Genomic DNA, 24,909 nt, shown 5'->3' on the forward strand with positions numbered 1-24,909 from the left:
CGGGGCGGTGGAGCCGCGGTGCAGTGCTGTGTTGAGACGGGGCGGTGGAGCCGCGGTGCAGTGCTGTGTTGAGACGGGGCGGTGGAGCCGCGGTGCAGTGCTGTGTTGAGACGGGGCGGTGGAGCCGCGGTGCAGTGCTGTGTTGAGACGGGGCGGTGGAGCCGCGGTGCAGTGCTGTGTTGAGACGGGGCGGTGGAGCCGCGGTGCAGTGCTGTGTTGAGACGGGGCGGTGGAGCCGCGGTGCAGTGCTGTGTTGAGACGGGGCGGTGGAGCCGCGGTGCAGTGCTGTGTTGAGACGGGGCGGTGGAGCCGCGGTGCAGTGCTGTTTTGAGACGGGGCGGTGGAGCCGCGGTGCAGTGCTGTGTTGAGACGGGGCGGTGGAGCCGCGGTGCAGGCGCGGTGCAGTGCTGTGTTGAGACGGGGCGGTGGAGCCGCGGTGCAGTGCTGTGTTGAGACGGGGCGGTGGAGCCGCGGTGCAGTGCTGTGTTGAGACGGGGCGGTGGAGCCGCGGTGCAGTGCTGTGTTGAGACGGGGCGGTGGAGCCGCGGTGCAGTGCTGTGTTGAGACGGGGCGGTGGAGCCGCGGTGCAGTGCTGTGTTGAGACGGGGCGGTGGAGCCGCGGTGCAGTGCTGGTTGAGACGGGGCGGTGGAGCCGCGGTGCAGTGCTGTGTTGAGACGGGGCGGTGGAGCCGCGGTGCAGTGCTGTGTTGAGACGGGGCGGTGGAGCCGCGGTGCAGTGCTGTGTTGAGACGGGGCGGTGGAGGCGCGGTGCAGTGCTGTGTTGAGACGGGGCGGTGGAGCCGCGGTGCAGTGCTGTGTTGAGACGGGGCGGTGGAGCCGCGGTGCAGTGCTGTGTTGAGACGGGGCGGTGGAGCCGCGGTGCAGTGCTGTGTTGAGACGGGGCGGTGGAGCCGCGGTGCAGTGCTGTGTTGAGACGGGACGGTGGAGCCGCGGTGCAGTGCTGTGTTGAGACGGGGCGGTGGAGCCGCGGTGAGTGCTGTGTTGAGACGGGCGGTGGAGCCGCGGTGCAGTGCTGTGTTGAGACGGGGCGGTGGAGCCGCGGTGCAGTGCTGTGTTGAGACGGGACGGTGGAGCCGCGGTGCAGTGCTGTGTTGAGACGGGGCGGTGGAGCCGCGGTGCAGTGCTGTGTTGAGACGGGGCGGTGGAGCCGCGGTGCAGTGCTGTGTTGAGACGGGGCGGTGGAGCCGCGGTGCAGTGCTGTGTTGAGACGGGATGGTGGAGCCGCGGTGCAGTGCTGTATTGAGACGGGATGGTGGAGGCCTCCAGCAGCTCCTGCTTGGAGTGCAGGTTGAGTCATACGAGCGTGATTCAAATCTTGGCTGAGGACCCACACAGAGCTCTGCATTGGTCATTGAGCTTTTGCAGGGATAGGAAGGAGAGCCAGCTCGGGGTAGCTGACCTCATCACTCTTCTGGTCAATCATTTCAAATGGGCTAAAATACTTCCAGGATTGTACTGTGTGAAGGGAAGCCACTGTAACTGTGTATTGTCCACGAAAGAACTGCACGTTCATGTACATTTACATGTGCTCTTAATATATCGGTATGTGTATATGATGTGTGTGTTAGGCATGACAGTGTTTGGATTAATAAAGAAAATATTTTCCCCAAGTGCCTTTTAATGTGATGAAGTGGTTTCAGTGGGCGTGCAGTTTATAGGCAGGGAAGTACTGTAATACAAGAAAGACTTTCGAATCTGAACTGTTACTGGAGGGCTTCTGTATGAGTCCGTCTTTCAAACTTTAAATCATCACAACACAGAATTGAACGATTAACAAGTCAAAAACTTTGCTTTCACACACACACTGTTGTAAAAATCTACATTAAACCAGCATGTTTATCTTTATATGCCAGCTACTGAAACACAGACACGTGTGCAGATAGACACAACATCTGAGATGTGTGTTTCTTTCTGCAAAGTCAACAATCGCTTCACAAGCTGGAAACATTGTTATGAAAGTGCTTTAAAAAAAAACCTTTGGAAATTGATGGGAGCACACCATTATTGGTGGTGACATGCGGAGTAACGGTCAGACAATCTTACACGTTGGCCATTCCCCAATCTACCGTATAATTTAGATTATGATTATAATGCCCGATAAAGAACACAGATACTGAAAGCAGAGATCTATTCTAAGACCGATGATTTAAAACCTGTATGTCGATTGCAACCACTCCCCCCCGGCCCTGTTTTTTTGAAAGTCCAGTTTCCCTTTTCAGCGACAGAATGAGGAAGTAAAGTCTCAGGCAAGCGTTCCGGGTTCAGGGATTCATCAGATATTCGTGTAAATCTGTCCGCTTTTGCAATGAGTCGCATTTATCACAACACGGCGTTGCAGAATAAACCTGTACACAACGAGACAGTGAGTGCAGTGTGGCAGCCGGCTGTGTATCAAAGGTAGCGTACACATTCATCATCATCATAACAATAATAATAACAACAACAACAATAATAATAACAACAACAATACTACTATTAATAATAACAATACTACTATTAATAATAACAATAATAATAACAATACTACGACTACGACTACTAATAATAAGTATTATTATTAGTAGTCGTAGTAGTAGGGCTATTAGTAGTAGTATTATGCACACCCAAACGGAACCGCAACATCGGGTCACCATTCTCAGTCAACATGCGTTTTTGAGAACTCGACATCTTAACGTGAGTCTGTCTTTCTTTTTTGTATTATTGATTTACGGAAAAAACTTCTCACTAGAACAAATAATACTGTAACACACCACTAATATAGTTAGTAATTTAAATTAATTTTACTAAATAATAATAATGCATAAGTTATTTGGTGTTATTATTAGCTTTTGGGGAAGTCCTTAATTAAGGTGACCCTATGTCTCCGTGTTCAGAGGGACTGTTCAGGCGTTTCACGTCGCAACGCAATGCATTCTGGTAAGCGTAGTCCTGCTTCTGTTAAAAGAATGGTACCTGAGATTGGTCAAACGTACCAGAATGCACTGGGTTGTGAGTTGAAAAGCCTGAACTGTCCCTCTGAACACAGAGCTATATGGGCAACTTATCATTAATTGACCAGTAATTGACATTCCTTAAAAAAACAGAATTGTTCTGATTAGATTGTGTGAGTGGACCTAATTGCATCTGACTTGATCCTTGCCTTACCTAGCTCTAGAGCTTGTGTGGCATTCCACAAAATGAGAGCATTTGACAGGTTCAGTGTGTTTGTATCAGTATTTGTATTTATATCTGTGTTTGTATCAGTATTTTTTTTGTTTGTTTTTAAGCGGCACAGGAGTGATTTTGGAAGGTGAGCTGATTGATGTGTCGCGTCACGTGATCACTGATGTCAACACTCACAAGGTATTGGAAGGATGGCAGTGCTTCTCAGTAACTGAGAGCCAAGGACAGTGCACACTGTAGTACTCCTTTACTGTACTGTATTACAAAAGCACAACGGTCAGTTGTATTAAATAGGAATGTAAGAGTTTAATCACTCCCTACCCCCTGTGAGCTGCACTAATTTATCTGTTGTCCTTCATTCCCGCGAGGTAGGATCGCTATTATGTTCTGTACATCAAACCCAGCCGAGTGCACCGGAGAAAGTTTGACGCAAAAGGAAATGAAATTGAGCCGAACTTCAGCGAGACGAGGAAGGTCAACACAGGCTATCTCATGTCATCCTTCAGTAAGTTTAACTGGGTGCTTGTTTCTGCAGACTCTCTGTTTTAACTGGGTGCTTGTTTCTCCAGACTCTCTGTTTTAACTGGGTGCTTGTTTCTTCAGACTCTCTGTTTTAACTGGGTGCTTGTTTCTCCAGACTCTCTGTTTTAACTGGGTGCTTGTTTCTCCAGACTCTCTATTTTAACTGGGTGCTTGTTTCTCCAGACTCTCTATTTTAACTGGGTGCTTGTTTCTCCAGACTCTCTGTTTTAACTGGGTGCTTGTTTCTCCAGACTCTCTGTTTTAACTGGGTGCTTGTTTCTCCAGACTCTCTGTTTTAACTGGGTGCTTGTTTCTCCAGACTCTCTGTTTTAACTGGGTGCTTTTTTCTGCAGACTTTCTATTTTAACTGGGTGCTTGTTTCTCCAGACTCTCTATTTTAACTGGGTGCTTGTTTCTCCAGGCTCTCTGTTTTAACTGGGTGCTTGTTTCTCCAGACTCTCTGTTTTAACTGGGTGCTTTTTTCTGCAGACTTTCTATTTTAACTGGGTGCTTGTTTCTGCAGACTCTCTATTTTAACTGGGTGCTTGTTTCTCCAGACTCTCTATTTTAACTGGGTGCTTGTTTCTCCAGGCTCTCTGTTTTAACTGGGTGCTTGTTTCTCCAGACTCTCTGTTTTAACTGGGTGTTTGTTTCTCCAGACTCTCTGTTTTAACTGGGTGCTTGTTTCTGCAGACTCTCTATTTTAACTGGGTGCTTGTTTTTGTTTCAGGATATTGTGTGTTTCTCCCACGTTAGAGGCACACTAACCCAGAGCACTGCTTTGTGGTGCATGCAGCTATAGGTACAGACACAAGGGTCTCCGTTTTCTTCAATAGGGACCCAAAAAGAGACAGTCGAGCCCCTGACAGAACCTTGGGGACATTGCTGTTTTATATTGTTTTACGGCTCTCTTGTGTTCTACACACCAAGCCTCAGCAATCGACCTCTGTGGTAGATGAGTAGAACACTACCAGATTGTGTGCTCACTGTTTAGCTGCGTTGTGCCTTTCCAATGCAGCGGTGGAGGCTAAAGGAGAGACAGACCGGCTGTCTGTGGAGGAGCTGAGGGCCACAGTGAGCAAAGCGGAGCTGGAGAAGGTGACTGCGAAGCACTCTCCCAGCCAGACAGCAGCGTTCTGGATCCAGGAGGGGGAAATGCACAAGACTGAGTTAGAGGTGGGCCAGCAACTCCGGCTGAAAACTAAAGGAGACGGTCCCTTCGTATGTAAGTGCAGATTACCGGCAGTTTCAGCTGCATTAAATCCATTTTGTTCTGTGTTAGCGACTGGCTTATCACAGCAGCGTGTGTCTGTGTCTGCATCAGTTTCTTTAGCCAGGCTGGACGGGGGCTCCGTGACGAAGTGCAACTTTGCTGGGGATGAAAAGGCAGGGGCCTCCTGGACCGACAAGATCATGGTCAACAAGCCAGAGAGCAGAGCTGCAGCTAAACCAGCTACGCAGGGAGACGCAGCCGAGGAGGATGAGTGGGTAAGGAGAGGCAGAGAGCAGAGCTGCAGCTAAACCAGCTGTGCAGGGAGACGCAGCCGAGGAGGATGAGTGGGTAAGGAGAGGCAGAGAGCAGAGCTGCAGCTAAACCAGCTGCGCAGGGAGATGCTGCCGAGGAGGATGAGTGGGTAAAGAGAGAGGCAGAGAGCAGAGCTGCAGCTAAACCAGCTGTGCAGGGAGACGCTGCCGAGGAGGATGAGTGGGTAAGGAGAGGCAGAGAGCAGAGCTGCAGCTAAACCAGCTGTGCAGGGAGACACTGCCGAGGAGGATGAGTGGGTAAGGAGAGGCAGAGAGCAGAGCTGCAGCTAAACCAGCTGTGCAGGGAGACGCTGCCGAGGAGGATGCGTGGGTAAAGAGAGAGGCAGAGAGCAGTGGTGCAGTGCCCTATAGAAATGTTTCCGGGGGATAGTAATTCAATATTACTATCTGAGACACAGCAGGGGAGATATAGCTCTTTTAAACATTGTTCTCTGCTGCTCTTTTTCAGGAGGACTGAAGCAGGAAGAGTTGAAGCCTTGTCTCGTTCCGTTAAGAGATGGGATCGCTCTAGTTTGCAGGAGTGTCACTTCCACATGCCTTGTTTTTTTTTGATTCCCGAATCAAGTCTTTCAGCCCAGGAGTGCACTGGTTATTACCAGGGTTAACAAGACAGTCTTGGACACTCCAGGATAAATCCCAAGCTATTTTTAGGAACTCTCCAGGTTTAAGATTTGAATCCAAGTAGTAGTTTACACATTTCTATGTCCTTATCAAGATCATTACTGGTTTGAAAAGAAACTGACAACTTCAGCAGTAACTTCATCAGATGATATAGAGCCTTCTCGCAAGGCATCTCAAAACACAGAGACCTAACCTCCGCATTTCCAGGACCGTAGATGCAAGGTCCGTTCTTTATCTCTATTCTTTATGCCAGTCTTTTCTTTGTGTTAGTTCCTTATTAGTCAGTGCTGCACTCCTGTGTCCTGTGTCTTGTATCTGATTGTGTGCTAGACAGTGCTGCACTCCTGTGTCGTGTGTCTTGTATCTGATTGTGTGCTAGTCAGTACTGCACTCCTATGTCCTGTGTCTTGTTTGTCTGATGCAGTATAACGCAGTTCACCCTCTGCTTGTGAAATATCTTGAAATACTTCAAACAAATCTGTGTAAAGCTTAATGTATCCCACTGTATTTGTATACATATAGATCAATATTAGAAACATGTATTTGTAAGAGTGGAACAAGCTTATTTTCTGTGGATTTTATTGTTTCCAGTGTAAAAAATAAATACTTGATAAAAATGTCAGATGTACAGAACAGCAAAATAATTTTTTTACCACCCTTTGCTGTTCAGTTTCACGCTTGCATGTGCTTTACTACATTTTGCAATATACTTTTGTGACTGTCGAAAGGGGGAAAAAAACAAAGTATACCCAATAAATAATATTCAGAAAAAAAAACACATTGTAGTTTTTGTATTTTTATTTTTACAAAATGCCATTAAAATGTAATTATAAAAATCTGGTTTTAAAACTCCTATGTATTTCTAGAGAGCCCTTTTATATTTCCAGGTATTATAAACAGGGGCGACGGGGAGCCGACAAAGACCACTCTAGTGAAGCAGTGAGTAAGGGCTCGATGGATCAGCCTGGAATCAGTGTGAATCAATCAAGGCTTGTAAAAATATTGCACTTCTATCACAAGTTCCTGGTGGTGGAGTAGGGTCGGATGAAGTCTCACACCAGCGACTGGCCAACCACGTTTCTAGAGATGTAGCTGATAGTTGGGATGGAATCCATCTTCCAGATCTTCTCCGGATCCAGAGTGTACTTGAGATACCTACAGAACAGGAGCAGGGACTGGTGACCAGCGGTGCCTTTTTCTTTAAATGGCAATCAACAAAAGTGGTTTGAACAGAAGAAGATGTATCGGCCCATTTAAGCTTGTCTGGTTCCTAGTAGTTGATTGATCTCAGAACTTTGTCAAGTCAGGTCTTGAAGGATCCAAGCGATTTAGCATCAACAGCATAACTAGGTAGCCCATTCCATCCCATCACCACTCTGTGTGAAGAACTGTCTCCTTCCATCTGTCCTAAGTCTAACTCCACTTAATTTCTAACTGTCTTCGGATTCTGGTTTCTGTGCTGTGTTTAAAGTGATGGTGCTGGTTAACTATACCAACTCCTGTAAAGATTTTGAAGACTTCAGTCTTCCCCCCCCCTGATTCTTTGATCCTGACTAAATAGATTTAGTCCATTAAAAAGTAGCCACATAAAAATCCCAGACTGCTCTACAGAAGGACCAGCTTCTCTCTGTCTCTTCCCATTCAATTTGGAGACTCAATAGTTCCCTTTATACCCATGTCACTCAGTTCTTTGATGGTCAGAATTGAGTGTTCCTGATACCGTAGCACACTGGCACTGATGGAGCTATCATTGTACCATTTGCACATGTATAAAACATGGTATGCTCCAGTTGCTGGGGATGCTTTACCATAGAGCTTTCTGAAATGAATGAATTGTAAAGGTAGTAAACATTCTGAAATGAATGAATTGTAAAGGTAGTAAACATTCTGAAATGAATGAATTGTAAAGGTAGTAAACATTCTGAAATGAATGAATTGTAAAGGTAGTAAACATTCTGAAATGAATGAGTTGTAAAGGTATTATTGAGTACGTACGGGTTGACGCTGGGGTTGTCCATCCATTCCTGGTACAGACTGGAGGCCAGCTCTCGACACTTCTTCAAACCGTTCTCACGGGCAACCTCAATGGCAGTGACCCGGTTGTACCTGAACAGATGGGAACAGAGCAGTGAGCTGCCATGGACACCTAACACACAAAGCAGTGCTGAAGCCAGGGCCAGGACCTGAATCATTCACACTGCCCCCTTATACAATATTACCAGAGTAAGAGTTAAAGCATAGCATAGCGTAACGAAGCACAGAGAAAGCATGGAAACCACAGAGAGGGAAGGTAAAGCTAATTAAAGAAAACGGGGAAACCCTGGGAAAACTGCACCACTACTGCTGCAAACGCAGTTCTAATTATCACGGCAGGCTGGGGTAAATGTGGACAGTTTATACAACTGTAAACTATCTCCGGGAGAAAAAAGATCAGAAAAAAAAACATGGTTATAACTTATTTAATTTCATTAAAAATAATGTAAAAAGTCACACATGACTCAATTCAATAGACTTTGGTCTGAGAAAATGAAATGACATGCAATAAACAAGCAATTTAGACTTTCCTAATTCTACATGACTCTAGCTTCAAGGGTTGCTTGTATGTAGTTCTCATGAAAGTTTAAGCAAGGTGCATCGTGTCACTTACTGGTCAGTTTGTCCTGAGGGTACCTCTGTGTGTGTGTGTGTGTGTGTGTATATATATTCATTCCTTTTGGTTTAAAAAATAAAATCCATGCTGTCGAAATGTGCATTTTTAAAGTCAACTCTATGCTTCTATTATTATTATTATTATTATTATTATTATTATTATTATTAACTACATGTATTTAACTGTTACTATACGGTATGCGTACAAGAAGTAGTTAAAGCCCCGATTCATTCTTTCAATTTGTAATGATTTCATTAATACTTACCTATCATTATTTACATGTATTTAAATGCTAGCTCGTCTCTCGGGTTGTTGTTCTGCGTTTTGTGATCAGTGTGCGCACAGTCTCCGCACTCTTGTCTTGTATAATGTAGTTTTAGCTTTAATAATGGAGTCGACCAGTTGACTGAGAACTGGTGGAAAAAGTATGGAATATCTTTGTCATGGACAACCGGCGTCTTTCCCTACACAGTCATCATGAACAAAGCTCAGTATACAAAATGGTTTTAATACCCCTTAGATTGAAATTTCAGTCACAGTTAACATTTTATTACTGAGCATAATCGCGTAATAATTAATCATTGTGTTAAACTGCTTCTTAAAAACATCTAAAGACAGCTATAATGATTATAAAAATAAAATGTAGTCACTCAGATGTCAAAAACAACGAATGAGTCTTTGTTGTTTGTGTGCCTTTGTTTCCGGTAGGACACTATTTGGAGTAACCAGTGGACACCGTTACTGCGAGAGTTCTCTTAAAAACAGTAAATAGAGTACTTAGAAAAAACGACAATGATCAAATCAATTTTGATCTTCAATAATCATGGAAAACCACGTCTTATTAGGTTTTACCAGTTCTTTGTAAGTAGCGAGTATCTTATATACCCCTTTTAAATGGATGTGTTTTGCAGAAATTTTAATTATTATATTGAGCAAATTATTCATGATTTTGTGTTTTGTGGGGAAGCGGTGTAGTACGCATATTGCAATGTGGCTTTTATTAAATTACTGTTTTAATATGGCATGCGGTTGATGCGCAGAGGAGAAAAGCAAGATGCATACTGTGTCTGAACTGAGGAATATTACACACGTCAAGTGCAACTATTGACCAGACGAATTGCTCACATTTATATTAATTCCTCACTGCCTCACCGTGAGATGTCTTCTCGACGCGTCACATTCTGCAGATGGTGTTATTTCAGCTGCAGGTGTCCGACAGTTTCAGTTTCATTATAAAATGTTATTCTCTAGGGTCCGTTTCCAGAATTCTGTCATAGTCGTTTATCATTCTGACCCTGTGCATCCCTTTGGACCCCACTCTCTTTTTTAAATTAAATATTTATTTCCATTTGTCCTAGCCTGAGGACATGCAGCAGCAAATAATCAGAGAAACGTTCCATCTGGTGTCTAAAAGGGATGACAACATCTGTAACTTCTTGGAAGGAGGAAGGTACAGTTCGGGGGTTCTGCTACACTGGGCTGGTATCGGATGATTGATAGAGGCTGCAGGGCTATAGGGGGAGGACTGTTGAACCACACAGTTCAGAACAGCTGGCTGTTGTTGGCTGGTTCCATAGCTAACAGTAATCTTGTGAAGCTTTCAGATGTGATGTGGGAGGTGAGGGAGAGCTCAGTGTAATAAAGGCATTGTTCTCTAGGGATGCTCATAACCAGCTCATGATCTGGGATAGGTCACAATGCATGTGTATCACAGTGCATGCTATCATCCTGGTGGGCATGCTTCACATGACGTGTGGTAAGATCAAATGGTCGTCACTGAAGCCAAAGTATGCTTTCATGCATTCATATCAACAACCGATCACATGCATTCATTCAGGAACCATTTAGAGCAGCTATACAATGCTGATGATCATGTATCATTAGATACACCACTGTTTTGAAATACTAGTGAGGTCAGAATCACAATACCCAATGAACTGCTGCAGCCCCTGCTCTTCAGCATGTGCAGTAACCCTGTCTGTCTGTCTGTCTGTCTGGCTGCGTTATGTCTGCAGTTTAATCGGAGGCTCTGACTACAAGCTGATCTACAGACACTACGCCACCCTGTACTTCGTGTTCTGTGTGGACTCCTGTGAAAGCGAGCTGGGGATTCTCGACCTCATACAGGTTGGTGTGGAGCTTGTTAGGGGTCTAGTGAATGAGGGTCCCTTTTCATCCATTTACTCACTCTTAGTTCTAGAGCGCTTCTCATTGCAGCACTGGGGACTCTGAACCTAAACCAGCAAGTGTAATTCCACTGTCAAATCTGAGATCATTGTGTAATACAATCATGTAATATTGTTTTTTATTATTATTATATATATAGTTTTCTCTGAGCTCGGAACGTTTGTCGGTGCAGTTTATTTTTTGTATTATTTCTGAAGTGATAGAAATTAGCAAAGACAGTAGTGCCAGAAGGGCTTATTTTGTCTCCTGGACAGGGCATTTAAAAAAAATATATATATAAAAAATAAATTCGGAAGTGATCAGTAAGCTGAAATTGACTATTAATTCATATACTCATAAAATCATACAATATTGTCAGGTTATTCTTAGCAATTGTAAGTCACCCTGGATGAGGGTGTCTGCTGAGAAAGAACTAATTATTATTATTATTATTATTATTATTATTATTATTATTATTAAATGCTGATCCACAAGGTGGCGTAGTTGCATACAGTTCAGTTGCCTTGTGTTCCAAGCTGTATTCGGCATGACACCTTTATGTATCTCTAAGAAAGCTGAAGTGAGTGGTTGGAATACCAGTCAAGGATTGTCTCAAGCCTTAGTCAGCATAGTCCTTGAGCACATGCTTGGCATTAATACCCCTACAGCATGTTTCCTCATACAGTACAACAGCACTGGGCATGGGCAAATCTATGCTAGGCTATTGTAAAATGATAACCTCAATATTGTAAAATAAAGTACAGTGCTGTTATTGTCATATGGTAGATTTTAAAATGATTCAGACATGGAGATGCCCAGTTTGTTGTTGCTGCTGTAATTAGTTAGTTTTCTTAAAGAAGAATTGTTTTTGTGTCGAGGAAATGGGTAAAGACCTTGGACCCTTTGCCTGTCGCTATGGAAACACGCCCTGTTTTCACTGTGGTTGTAGTTTGACATGAAAAGATTTTCGTGTGGATTCCTGTAGAGGGCGCTTTACTCTTGAAATGCACTTCTGGGACGAATGGTGCCAAGTTAGAGTTCCAGTTCTACACTGATAAAGACAAGCACCAATTCGTACTACTTTTCCAGCTGCTTTTCAGTTTTTACAACTATGACATAAACTGCTTTGGTGTTTGAATTTGTGCAGGCACCCCAGATGTCTCCTAGAAAGACACCGCCATGGGATAGCAGTGTTTTTGGGATGTGTCATTTTGCTATGAGCTATGGAAAAATCTCCCAAATAGAGGGTCTGGCTGCAGCTCTGCTTGTGTAGCAATTGCAGGGTGTGTTCCTCTGATGCACAATGCTGTATGTGCCAGAGTTTAACTCTAATCCACAAGGAGTTTTCAAATGAGAAAAGCTACTTTCTTTATGTAACTATGTTCTCTTTCTTTCTTTCTTTCTTTCTTTCTTTCTTTCTTTCTTTCTTTCTTTCTTTCTTTCTTTCTTTCTTTCTGTCCAGCAACACCTAATGTACTGCATATGAAAAATATCTGCTTTGCGAGGCTGGATTTAAAAAATAATAATACAGAGGGGTGGCTAAGAATTGTATCAGATAGTATACAGAAATGGACATTAACCCAGTTCCAAATATTTAATTAATAGTAAATATTTGAAGTGGCCGATAGGTGCAGGTTGATTTCGACAAGCTGATTTTTCATTAACACACATGCAGCACTGTTAGTTAGGTATGGGTGCGTGATGAACCAGGCATACATGGGATTGCCGTGTCATGTGTTGGGAACACAAGGGGAAATAAAACTGGCATTGTTTAGTGCTGGGAAAAACACACATTTCTACCATAAATAGCCATCCTCCTCATCCAGTGACGTATTTAACTGCACAGTAATCATTAGACCTGTGATTCACGTGGAAGGGTTGTTTGTTTCTGTGTGAGTTTCTGTTTATCTGATCACATCAGATCACCTTCAGCAATGAGGCTTTTAAAATATGTTGGTCATTTGTGTTTATCACTTTTTTGCATCTGTTAATTGGGTTTGCAGTCCTGTACTGAAGACAAAGATAACCCCTTGACTTATTGTGTGTTGGGGTTCTAGTAATTAAAACGCAGCTTCTTTTTGTTGTTGGCAGTTAAACGCTGTCATCTTTTTGTAGGGTTTCCAGGTCTGGAGAATTAGTCCATGATATTATTTATTCTTCCTTTTTTCAGGTTTTTGTGGAAACTCTTGATAAATGCTTTGAAAATGTCTGTGAGCTGGATCTGATATTCCACGTGGATAAGGTAAGGGCCATTGCAATGTATACACAGAGTATCCAGCGTCTACCAAGTAAAAACCTGCCCCTGTGCATTTAATACACACACACACACACACACACCACACACATGTGTCTGTGGCAAAGGGTCTGGTTCCTAAAGTCACTCGCTCAATTCTTCCACTGGTGCGCCAACATCAGTAAGCAGGTTTCCCAGGATTTGGGCTGGTAGTTTATTTCAACATGTTTCGACAGGAAGGCATGTCTTGCTGGCTGCAGAATTCCACACAATCAAGCCAGTGAGCCTGTGTGAGACTGAACGCTGCCTCACTGTTTATCCGTCTGGCCATTGGTCCAGTCCTTGGAAATGAGGAGGTTATGGGTGTTGACCATATGAGCAGATAGACCAACTTTAAACATGTTGTTGAGGTTACCAGTTCCAGCTCGATGCTGTGAAATATGAATAGTAATATTAATAAGGATCATTGGATGTTTGTTTCTGTCTGTGTTATGCACTTGGTTGTATTGTTAAGCTGAGGGAACAGGAAGCCACTTTGTGGTTTGGAACTTGCTTTCAGGAGACTTTGTTTCAGGACACTGAACGGCACAACAAGAGAGACTTGTGGTTTGATACAGCAAAGTTGCCACAAACTAGGTCTCCCGGTCCCTCAGCTTTACTTTAATTGAACAACCTTGAACAGAGACATCTCTCCCATAACAATGGGGGTTTAACACCTGGAGATAGACCATGGTCAAACTGTAAACTGATCTATACCATAATCTAACGCTTAACAAGAAGGAACCTCATCCACTGTCTTGGTGAGAGGTGAGTGGAACTGTTTTAGCTTGTTACAAAACAATGCCGAGGTGTAATGGTGTAACAGTTCATTGGCCCTGCTCTGCATTCCCTGATAAAGTTTATTGCACCTTGCTGTATCAGGATGCTGATAATGTAGGGTACAGGATGGATGCCTCGATACCTGGAAAGTGTAGAGTGGCTTTGATAAAAATCATTTACAATGATTGCAATGCTAAGTTTGTGTTTATTGATTCAAACGGCTTGCTGAATTGCCACACGTGAGCAAACCATTCCATGGTTCTAACGGTGTGTGTGTGTAATATGAGCTGCACAGTATAACTGCTTAACCCTGAAGCAAAGCTGTCACGTTTGTCGTGCTTGATCTCCCATTTTTTTCTGTATTGTTCAGCGGGGTCGCTGGATTGTGAACCTCTGAGGTTGTTACTGCTTGTGGTCCAGGAGACCCTATTCTGCACCACAAAGGGTCTGGAGAATCAATCTCTGGGCAAAATGCACTGGGCCAGCTGGTGGGGATCAAAACCAGGGTGTTAATTCAAGGGCCTCTGTGTACAGCTTTGTTTCCCACTGTCCTTCCTAGCAGGGCTTTGAACGTTCATTGAGCTGTAACCGAGGAAGAGCGCAGTATTGGTACACATTCACATGACACTCACTCACTCGTGCATTGATTTACCAACCTTGTGCCTCCCAGTTTGTTATTTATAGTGTTTATAGTTCTTAATTTAGTGTCAATTGGCTGCAGCAGCACAGTTTCCCAGGACACCGATCCTGCAGTGGAGTGCTAATGGCAGCAGGTGTAATTAGTTTCTCTTGAACAGCTAACTAGGACAGGGGTTAACCTGTTTTGGAGTCAGCATATGCATTAGGCTTTCATTACATTTCCATAGATAAAGATGGTTGAATATATTTAACTTTATTACACTATTGTACTAGTATTTCGTTATTTTCAAATACTGTTTGATTTCTGCAAAAGTTATTAAATGTTTTCAAATATTTTTTTTTTTTCAAAAAAGTTTATTTTCCGTAAATTTATATTGAATTATTTCCAATTTTTCTTTACATTGCATGGTGATATTTAATTATTTCAACTATTTGAATGAGATGGTATTTTCAAATTCAATATGGAATGGTGGAGTCTAGACCTTTACTCCCTTACGTGTCCCACAAATGCATCTGAATTAGTCATGTGATGAGGAATAAACTACAATGCTTTAATTTATGAAATCCTGTTTCAATCCTGCAGTGACTGTCTGAAATTCAGAAACGTTTACCTTAACCTGCAGTGTAAGAACAGCTTTTTACAAAGTGCAGCGTTTACCAAACCTCTACGTGTCTCATGAGATTGTGGAACCTGTCCCTGAGCATGGCCTCTCTCTCTCTTCTGCTTTTATTAATAACTAGTGTCATTTGTTGGCTCAAACGCTTGCTCCCGTAGCCAGAAACATGTTTAAGAAGAAGTTTACAGCTGGATTAACTGTGTCAGTGTACAGGCTCACAGCATGCTTCACATGCAAGGCAGCTAAGTTACACTACAATGAGTTTGATACCTCCAGCAAGTACATGTATATGTATGTTTAAAGATGGCTGCAGAGTACAGTAAAACAAACTGCCGCATGGAAATAGGAATTATCATCTCATCTTTATTGTATCTTTTTCTGATAGTAAGCTACAATAAATTCCTCACTCACATTAAACTGTCGAGCAGGATTATGGAGGTGAGATTTATTTTCACTTCTGCTTGCTACACATGGATAGACACATCTAACCTTATACACGTCCAGTACACATGTCTCATGCATACCTCCAATACTCCACGTCTTCTACAACGTCTAGTAGTCCAAATGAAGCTTATTTACATTATTCATGTCATTAGTGTACTTGTGCTTTTTGTCTTTGTTATTATGCTTTACTACACTGCCATGCTTTTTACCAGATTAGATTTTTAAAAGGGTGGCCCCAGTGCTTGGCTGTTGGTATCGTACCTCAGACTTATTACATTGTTACACTGGGATTCTTGCCAGGACCCCCTTGGAAGTAAGATGTGTGTGTCAAGGGCTCTATCCTGGTTAAATAAATACCTTTGAATTCCAATTCCACATTGATTACTGTTTGTGTCAAATGCAACCTTTGAAATAGACATTCACACACCCAAGTGAAGCATGCAAATCTTTGGGAAATAACAAGTTGAACAGAATTGTGAGGTGAAGGCGTGTGGGTGTCCAGTCATTTCTTATTCTGTCAGTCACTACCCCTTCCGATATTTCAATCTTTAAACAGTATTAAAACTCAATGTCACTATTCTAAATATACACTGCAGTCCACAAAGGTCTTTGAAAGCTGGATATAAATAAGGCTGTGGACCCAGTCACCAGTCAGAAAGCACTGTCAGGTGATCAGAACCATCTGTAAACCCACAACTCTGGACTATATGGCACCCAGTTGTACCAGTGCTTGCATCAGCTTGTACCTTCACTGAACTGCTCCATACCTTGCCGTATTCTACTACTGGACTTCACTCGCATTAGCAGATATTTTCACAATAAGTGAACTGCTTTTCGGGAACTTGCTCTTAAATGTAATTATTTTCTGCATTCTTTATTTTACTCTTTTTTGATTTTATCAGCCACTGACGTTATTGTACTTTATAGCTGCTCTTAACTATAATGTGATACTTTATACTATGATATTTTTTAACAACTGTTAGTCACTCTCGATAATAATAATAATAATAATAATAATAATAATAATAATAATAATAATAATAATAAAGGAGGAAAGCAGCAGCAGCTTCCCTCTTGGACTTGGTTATTAGTACATGATTATCATTCTGAATCTTATCAACTGTTTCCTTGCATTGTACTTTCACAAGTCTTGGTGAGATTGGACCTTTCTATCACACTATAATGATAACAGCACAATACACAAACATCATAAAATCTAAGCTGTGGGATTTATTTAAGGAACTGATGTATGAGAGTTCTAGCGAGGCGCACGTCACTAAACGGTTCCAGCACGAGTTCTGGAAGTGATGCATGAGCTTTCTAGCGAGGCGCACGTCACTAAACGGTTCCAGCACGAGTTCTGGAAGTGATGCATGAGCTTTCTAGCGAGGCGCACGTCACTAAACGGTTCCAGCACGAGTTCTGGAAGTGATGCATGAGCTTTCTAGCGAGGCGCACGTCACTAAGCGGTTCCAGCACGAGTTCTGGAAGTGATGCATGAGCTTTCTAGCGAGGCGCACGTCACTAAGCGGTTCCAGCACGAGTTCTGGAAGTGATGCATGAGCTTTCTAGCGAGGCGCACGTCACTAAGCGGTTCCAGCACGAGTTCTGGAAGTGATGCATGAGCTTTCTAGCGAGGCGCACGTCACTAAGCGGTTCCAGCACGAGTTCTGGAAGTGATGCATGAGCTTTCTAGCGAGGCGCACGTCACTAAGCGGTTCCAGCACGAGTTCTGGAAGTGATGCATGAGCTTTCTAGCGAGGCGCACGTCACTAAGCGGTTCCAGCACGAGTTCTGGAAGTGATGCATGAGCTTTCTAGCGAGGCGCACGTCACTAAGCGGTTCCAGCACGAGTTCTGGAAGTGATGCATGAGCTTTCTAGCGAGGCGCACGTCACTAAGCGGTTCCAGCACGAGTTCTGGAAGTGATGCATGAGCTTTCTAGCGAGGCGCACGTCACTAAGCGGTTCCAGCACGAGTTCTGGAAGTGATGCATGAGCTTTCTAGCGAGGCGCACGTCACTAAACGGTTCCAGCACGAGTTCTGGAAGTGATGCATGAGCTTTCTAGCGAGGCGCACGTCACTAAGCGGTTCCAGCACGAGTTCTGGAAGTGATGCATGAGCTTTCTAGCGAGGCGCACGTCACTAAGCGGTTCCAGCACGAGTTCTGGAAGTGATGCATGAGCTTTCTAGCGAGGCGCACGTGACTAAGCGGTTCCAGCACGAGTTCTGGAAGTGATGCATGAGCTTTCTAGCGAGGCGCACGTCACTAAACGGTTCCAGCACGAGTTCTGGAAGTGATGCATGAGCTTTCTAGCGAGGCGCACGTCACTAAACGGTTCCAGCACGAGTTCTGGAAGTGATGCATGAGCTTTCTAGCGAGGCGCACGTCACTAAACGGTTCCAGCACGAGTTCTGGAAGTGATGCATGAGCTTTCTAGCGAGGCGCACGTCACTAAGCGGTTCCAGCACGAGTTCTGGAAGTGATGCATGAGCTTTCTAGCGAGGCGCACGTCACTAAGCGGTTCCAGCACGAGTTCTGGAAGTGATGCATGAGCTTTCTAGCGCACGCCACTATACCAGTGATGGGCAGTTCCAATCCTGGAGGGCCGGTGTCCCTACTGGTTTTTGTTCCAACTTCACCCTAAATGACTTAATTATTTTTTGGGGGTACAGTTGTTACAAAAACCAGGAGGGACACAGACACTCCAGGACCAGAATTGCCCACCCCTGCACTAAACAGTTCCAACCCGAGACCCTTCATTTCCACCTGAAGTGGTTCCAGTTCTTGTGCAGGAATGGAAATAAGACTCCCATTGCATAGCATTTTCACCCATTCTAGGTTTTACTTTGAGCTTCATAGGCCACAGTACATAGGTAACAAACTCAGGTGTGTTCTGCTAAACTCCCAGTAAAACCAGGACTGGATCAAACAGCTATGGTTATGGGAGTGGAGCGGGTCCTGCACTGTACTGTAAGTGCTGCTCTGAGGGTTGGGATCCCAGTCCTGTGTCGGCTGGTTAAGCCTTTTGCTTGCACGACTAGGGAGCTTGATCATGCAGGCTCATGCATTGAGCTGTTCACTGCTGCCTCGTTCCTCTCTGGTTTAAAAGCAGGAGACAGTGGAGGAGCTCTGTTAACAGCTGTTTGTTCCCGTGCCACAGAGCTGCAATCCAGGAGTCCAGGAAACAGCAGGACAAGAGCTGCTATTCAGAATGGGTTCAGTTTGGCAGACCCTTTGAGTGCTCAGGTCATCTCTCTGTATAATTGAAATACTAGAAAGAAAGCAAATAAAACCCTTTTCGTAACTACATAATATTCCATGAGTCCATGACCCCAAGATACTGGGAACTTTCAATAGCAGGGTTAACCTTAACACAGATGTAAAAGTTACACAGTATATGTAACTCAACGGTGGTATTTTACTATACTGTAGGAAAAAAAAAAGTATTCAAATTGTATTGATGCAGAGTCTCGGCCGGGAGGCTGGGAGTTTATCGCTAGATTCAGTTCAATGCGTTTTTTATTACATGTAACTGTTTACTCAGAAGAACCCTGCTGAGAGAGATAACATATCAGGAAATATTAAACACATGTCTGAAGGTTTACAGAGGCCATGTAGCTTTGCCTGTATTCATCTGGGCTTCTTCAGTGTCGTCTCCCTTCCTACCAATGTACTTTTGCCAGGGTATAAAACAACATTCCTGATACTTCCCTTCATACAAAACATATTCAATCAGTTAGTGAACAATCTGATCACTGCTGTGTATCTGTTCTGCTCTTTTACCAGCGTGTGCCTCATTTACAAAATTCAATACTGGCTTGTGAAAGGAGTAGCTTGTTGTGCTCCAGTGTAAATGTAGCCCACAGTCCCAGAGGCACTGAGCAAGAATCTAGCACCAGGGACTGAGCGCAAAGCACAAGTCTGTCTCTTTCTCTCTCTCTCTCTCTCTCACACACACACACACACACACACACACACACACACACACACACACACACACACACGCGTATGATGGAAAAACTCTATAATGTTTAGGTGAAGTGCTGAACATTGGTGCTGCGTGTTTTTTGGAACAGCCCAGATATTTACAAAAGCAGAAATGAACCTCTTGTTGCATACTGTGTGTAGCCATGTTGTGTCGTGTCCATCGTGTTTACTTTACCCACCCCGGGCAGCGGGTCTTAGCTGTGTGCGTTTGTGTCCTCTTCTCTTCAGGTGCACTACATTCTCCAGCAGGTGGTGATGGGTGGTATGGTGCTGGAGACCAACATGAACGAGATTGTGGCTCAGGTAGAGAATCAGAACCGGCTGGAGAAATCAGAGGTGAGTGCCGCCTGCAAATTCAGCCTTATACCTAAAATGACCAATAATAATATGACACAAGTATTTGGAAACATATTTTCTATTGAAATAAGTCTATATTTACTTTCACCACAGGTATCCTCTAAGAAACGTATGTTAGTGAATAATACAAAATTATTTGTGAGCTAGTTCTTTTGACATTTGTGAAATTCATGTTGTAAACGTTTTTGATGTTGTTTTTAGCAATAAAGAAATAGAATAGTTGCAGGTCTCCAAGTACCCACTGAATTTCTTAAAACACATATTTACATTGAGTACTGTATATGATACAATTACAAAAAAAAAGAATTACATCCTTGTTTAATTTGACATTTCTTCTTTAAAAATACCTAAGTAAGCTGCCTTACAGGCAGGATAAATCTCTTTTTAATTTGGTGACCCTTTTTTTTTATTTCTGTGTTAAATGTATATATTTTATCCTGCTAAGTCAATGATAATGAGAAAGCGTCTCCTGGCAATCTGAAAACTTATATTAAGGGAGATTAAATAGTATTGCTTTCGTAAGTAAAGAAGTGACAACATTTAATTTGATCAGAAAAGCAATACAATTTAATCTTATTACAGTTTGGTCCATATCTCCGTATACAGTTGAATAAAAAAAAAAACTCCAACCACGATCAGCAAAGAAATGAGCCTTTGTATAATGCATAGGTATCAAATTCAGATTGTCGTGATCACTGATTGGTACTCAGTAATGGAATAGGCAGGAAATGTCATCATGCAATTTAGACATTTTCGAACAGGCTCCTTTGTGGTTTAAGCGATGCCTGTCAGCATGCAGCATGTTAAAAGGGGAATTTAGAAATTCAACTATTCAGAGAAGCTGAAAGGGTTTGCATAGCTGGATTACTATTTACCAGACTTCATAACTTCAGAAGGAAATCACTGCTTCTGTAATCCAGGCAGCTTCTAAACAAAACTCACAAAAGCTGATTATCTATGAAAAAACGGTGGAAATGCTGGAAGCAAAAAGATAAATCTGGCATGTATTGTTTTTATTCAAGTTATTTCACAGAGTATACAGCGTGAACAGGAGGTGCAGTCCCTGGGCTTCGCAGAGTGAAACTGAAGCTCCGAGCAATAGGCCCTTTTGTCTAGATCTCAGAGCCATGTTATGACTTCTTGTCACAAGATAGATAATACATAAAAATAAAGAGCTGAAGAGGAAGTAGGTCATGATGACTCAGACTACTGATTCAGGGAACTTTTGTTTTTCTTCAACTCAGGCAAGAGTTCATCACTTTTTATATGTAAGGTTTTCAAACAGGAAGGGCCAGCACAGCACTACAGTGCTTTACCTGTGGGCTTCAATGCACAGCACTACAATGCTTTACCTGTGTGCTTCAATGCACAGCACTACAATGCTTTACCTGTGGGCTTCAATGCACAGCACTACAATGCTTTACCTGTGTGCTTCAATGCACAGCACTACAATGCTTTACCTGTGGGATTCAATGCACAGCACTACAATGCTTTACCTGTGTGCTTCAATGCACAGCACTACAATGCTTTACCTGTGTGCTTCAATGCACAGCACTACAATGCTTTACCTGTGTGCTTCAATGCACAGCACTACAATGCTTTACCTGTGTGCTTCAATGCACAGCACTACAATGCTTTACCTGTGTGCTTCAATGCACAGCACTACAGTGCTTTACCTGTGGGCTTCAATGCACAGCACTACAATGCTTTACCTGTGTGCTTCAATGCACAGCACTACAATGCTTTACCTGTGTGCTTCAATGCACACACTACAATGCTTTACCTGTGTGCTTCAATGCACAGCACAATACAGTGCTTTACCTGTGTGCTTCAATGCACAGCACTACAATGCTTTACCTGTGTGCTTCATTGCACAGCACTACAATGCTTTACCTGTGTGCTTCAATGCACAGCACTACAATGCTTTACCTGTGTGCTTCAATGCACAGCACTACAGTGCTTTACCTGTGTGCTTCAATGCACAGCACTACAATGCTTTACCTGTGTGCTTCAATGCACAGCACTACAATGCTTTACCTGTGTGCTTCAATGCACAGCACTACAATGCTTTACCTGTGTGCTTCAATGCACAGCACTACAGTGCTTTACCTGTGTGCTTCAATGCACAGCACTACAATGCTTTACCTGTGGGCTTCAATGCACAGCACTACAATGCTTTACCTGTGGGATTCAATGCACAGCACTACAATGCTTTACCTGTGGGATTCAATGCACAGCACTACAATGCTTTACCTGTGGGCTTCAATGCACAGCACTACAATGCTTTACCTGTGGGCTTCAATGCACAGCACTACAATGCTTTACCTGTGGGATTCAATGCACAGCACTACAATGCTTTACCTGTGGGATTCAATGCACAGCACTACAATGCTTACACTTCCTACAATGAGCCTTACAGAGTTTTTTTTAGAGGTGTTTTTGTTTTAATAAGCATAGCAAATGATCCAAGCTGAAACAACAACAGCACACCCTACAGGAAACACATTCCAGGTGTCCAGTGCAGTGTTAGGTGAATGTATTTGTATCCCAGTAAAATGAATTGAATTTAGGAACGCCAGCTTCAGTAGAAAGCTCAGCTGTTGATTTGCTTGTTTTTTTAGGGTGGTCTGTCTGCTGCTCCGGCCCGAGCGGTCTCTGCCGTGAAGAACATGAATCTCCCTGAAATCCCTCGCAACATCAACATCGGAGACATCAACATCAAAGTGCCCAACCTCTCGCCCTTCGTCTAATCCAGCGCTGCCAAGGAGACCTGCAGCACTTGGCCATACAGAGTTGTACCAGGAGGGATCACATGCTACTGACTCCACATCTCAAAGGTTTAGTGGGGTGCTAGTAAAAGAGACAGAGCTGGGCTCTAGTGACTGTCTCTTTATAGACAGGAAAGCCACAAACAATGAGACCTCCAGGTTTTCATGACCCCATTGTTTTACATGTTAAAAGCATGCTTTGATGCAAATCTGGTGACACCGATATACTCATTTCAATGTACTCTGGTCAGAATTGTGCTCCAATTAACTCCTTGGTGTTTCAGTATAGTCTCCCCTTACATTGTATTCAATGGCTTTTGGAGGTGCCTTTTCTTTAAAGATTGGTAGATTTGCTGGCCCATTTTTTGTTCCTCCCACCCAGCACTCTGTACAGCTGTTTGTATTGTTTGGTTTTGGTTTTATCGTTCTGATGGCTTCTTGGAAGTAATGCCTGGTACAGCATGACCACAGAGTTCTGAGTCAGTTCAGTTAGATCTTCTCCCTTTGTGCTCCGTCTCCTCTTCGAAGGTCCAGGAGTTGAGGTTAAAGCAAGGGCTTTAACCCTGTCTTGCCCAAGGATTTTTTGAAATAAGAAAAGCAACTTTATTTATGTAACTAGATTCCATTTCTTTTTATTTTTTTTCTGTCCGGCAAAACATAATGTACTGCATATGAAAAGTGATGCTTGTGAGGCTGGATTTAAAAAATAATTATGTATCGGGGTAGCTGAGCATTGTATCAGATGTGGTGCAGAAATAGGCATTACAGGGCTTCAATCCATCCGCTTGAATGGAGAAATCTAACCGCGCTTTATATTTGCATCATTAATTTTGTTCTCAAACTGCTGTTCTTGTATTGTTCCTAAGCTACTGTACAATAAAAATCCCCAGTTCAAATGATATTGCTTGGTGAAATGGATTTGTTTTGCAGTCAGGTGTTGTAAATAGTTACTGTTAATCGTACATATTGTTATGTTAATCATGCATATTATTACGTTAATTGTACCTATTGTTATTATTATTGTTAAGCACCTTGGGGTCTAGGATGTAAGGTGCTGTTTAAATTATATAAATAAATTGTTAGCTCCTTAACCGTGTGTTTATTTTTTAAAGCGATAGTGGTTTTAAAGCGTGTAAATAATGGACTTTAAAAAATAGATATTTATAAATGGGTCCTTAATCCTTATCCAGGGATAATGATTCTGATTGTCCTTAAAAATCCTGCAGGTCAGCAAGATTGGGAAGGAGGAAGGGGGCATGTAAGCCTGCAGATATTGGTACAGCTCGAGTTCTCTACAGGATGTGAAAAGATACGTTGTATCCCTCAGTGCTGGTCCAGGCATCGCACACACATAGTAGTGTGGTCGGACGGGCATCTGATTTGTATGATTTTCTGATCAGAACTGCAGTTTGAATAATGATGTTCACCACATTCCGTTCTCGATTCAATCAAAGAGCAGACCAGGAAAAGAGGGGTGTGTAGTGTGCTCTCAAGAGCACCCATTGCTATCTCGTGGTGTTTCTATTGACCTTTACAGTTTTCAAATAGCAGCTGTTAATTCTTGCTTCCTTCCAGTTATGCGCTATCGAAAGGAAAGGCCATGTCCTTTAATCTTCTCCACTGTGTCTTTTGAAAGTGTTTCCAGTATATGGCATGTAACTCTCCTCTATTTTAGTCTGTTGGGCTTGTTTCTACTGCAGTACCCCTTCCTCGCTCAGTCATACCATGTGCTGCATTCAGACAACGCTCACATACTCTGACTAATTCTGTGGGTTTGTATTTTAGTATCTTGTCATCCGTGTGGTCAAAAGAATGGTGAACTCATTAGTGGAGTAATCAACCGGCTGTGTTGACTGTGCTCATCATGTGGTGCTTAGTGACATTCAGGCATGCCCCTGATGCAAGAGTTCTATTCTAGACAGCAACACACAGCACACTCAGTCCAGGCTCATCACATTATCCTCCTCTAAGGCATCAGAAGCATTAGCCGCATCACTGACATGTCGTTTTACAAGAACAGAGACTCGGTGGACCCCATTTTAATGATATAAAAAGCTGCCATACTTGGATCAGCCACTGATGAATAGACTTGAGCGTAGCTCTCTGTCTCTGGAGGAGGGCACTCTAGAGGTGAAGGAGTTGGTACACTTGCAGTAGAATGGAAGACTCCTCTAACTTCCTAAAAGACAGATGAGAACCAATAGCAAGGACTGCAATGCAGTAATGCTCCATCTTGATCAGGAAGCCAGCTCTAATAAATCGTTCCTCCCTTGGAATGCCTGTGGCTCTGAGGTGGCTTCTTGGGAAGGTGTCTATCTTTGTTCTTACTCACTGCGGTCTCTACCATTGACTGAA

At 43.2% G+C, this 24,909-nt stretch overlaps 1 protein-coding gene and 2 long non-coding RNA genes across 5 annotated transcripts; 2 read left to right on the top strand and 1 right to left on the bottom strand.

Annotated features, from left to right (window-relative positions):
- Positions 1–1,182: 1,182 nt before the first annotated feature.
- On the top strand, positions 1,183–23,455 carry LOC121294729 (AP-3 complex subunit sigma-2-like). Of its 3 annotated transcripts, XM_041218776.1 has the most exons (10): positions 1,183–2,418; positions 3,288–3,363; positions 3,556–3,688; positions 4,724–4,930; positions 5,030–5,193; positions 9,880–9,971; positions 10,537–10,648; positions 12,858–12,929; positions 19,658–19,765; positions 22,408–23,455. In XM_041218776.1, the coding sequence occupies exons 1-10, from the start codon at positions 2,327–2,329 to the stop codon at positions 22,534–22,536; spliced, it is 1,185 nt and encodes a 394-aa protein (XP_041074710.1). In that variant the 5' UTR covers positions 1,183–2,326; the 3' UTR covers positions 22,537–23,455. The 3 variants fall into 3 exon arrangements, with proteins under 3 accessions (XP_041074710.1, XP_041074708.1, XP_041074709.1); XM_041218774.1 differs by lacking the exons at positions 1,183–2,418; positions 3,288–3,363; positions 3,556–3,688; positions 4,724–4,930; positions 5,030–5,193 and adding an exon at positions 9,242–9,382; XM_041218775.1 differs by lacking the exons at positions 1,183–2,418; positions 3,288–3,363; positions 3,556–3,688; ... (1 more) ...; positions 5,030–5,193; positions 12,858–12,929 and adding an exon at positions 9,242–9,382.
- On the top strand, positions 5,202–6,647 carry LOC121294730. The gene is made up of 2 exons (XR_005946818.1): positions 5,202–5,266; positions 5,699–6,647. It is a non-coding gene; the product is annotated as an uncharacterized LOC121294730 (long non-coding RNA).
- Positions 6,689–9,183, bottom strand: LOC121294731. The gene is made up of 3 exons (XR_005946819.1): positions 8,787–9,183; positions 7,867–7,977; positions 6,689–7,026 (listed from the first exon to the last, which is right to left on the bottom strand). It is a non-coding gene; the product is annotated as an uncharacterized LOC121294731 (long non-coding RNA).
- Positions 23,456–24,909: the final 1,454 nt, after the last annotated feature.

Source organism: Polyodon spathula, chromosome 19 (assembly GCF_017654505.1).
Source record: "Polyodon spathula isolate WHYD16114869_AA chromosome 19, ASM1765450v1, whole genome shotgun sequence".
NCBI lineage: Eukaryota > Metazoa > Chordata > Actinopteri > Acipenseriformes > Polyodontidae > Polyodon > Polyodon spathula.

Excerpts from the sequence above, each read along its gene's own strand:
- LOC121294729 (XM_041218776.1), top strand. The coding sequence starts at position 2,327 with ATGAGTCGCATTTATCACAACACGGCGTTGCAGAATAAACCTGTACAC. Across the intron at positions 2,419-3,287 it reads CAGCCGGCTGTGTATCAAAG|CGGCACAGGAGTGATTTTGG; the intron begins GTAGCGTACACA and ends TTTGTTTTTAAG. Across the intron at positions 19,766-22,407 it reads ACCGGCTGGAGAAATCAGAG|GGTGGTCTGTCTGCTGCTCC; the intron begins GTGAGTGCCGCC and ends TTGTTTTTTTAG.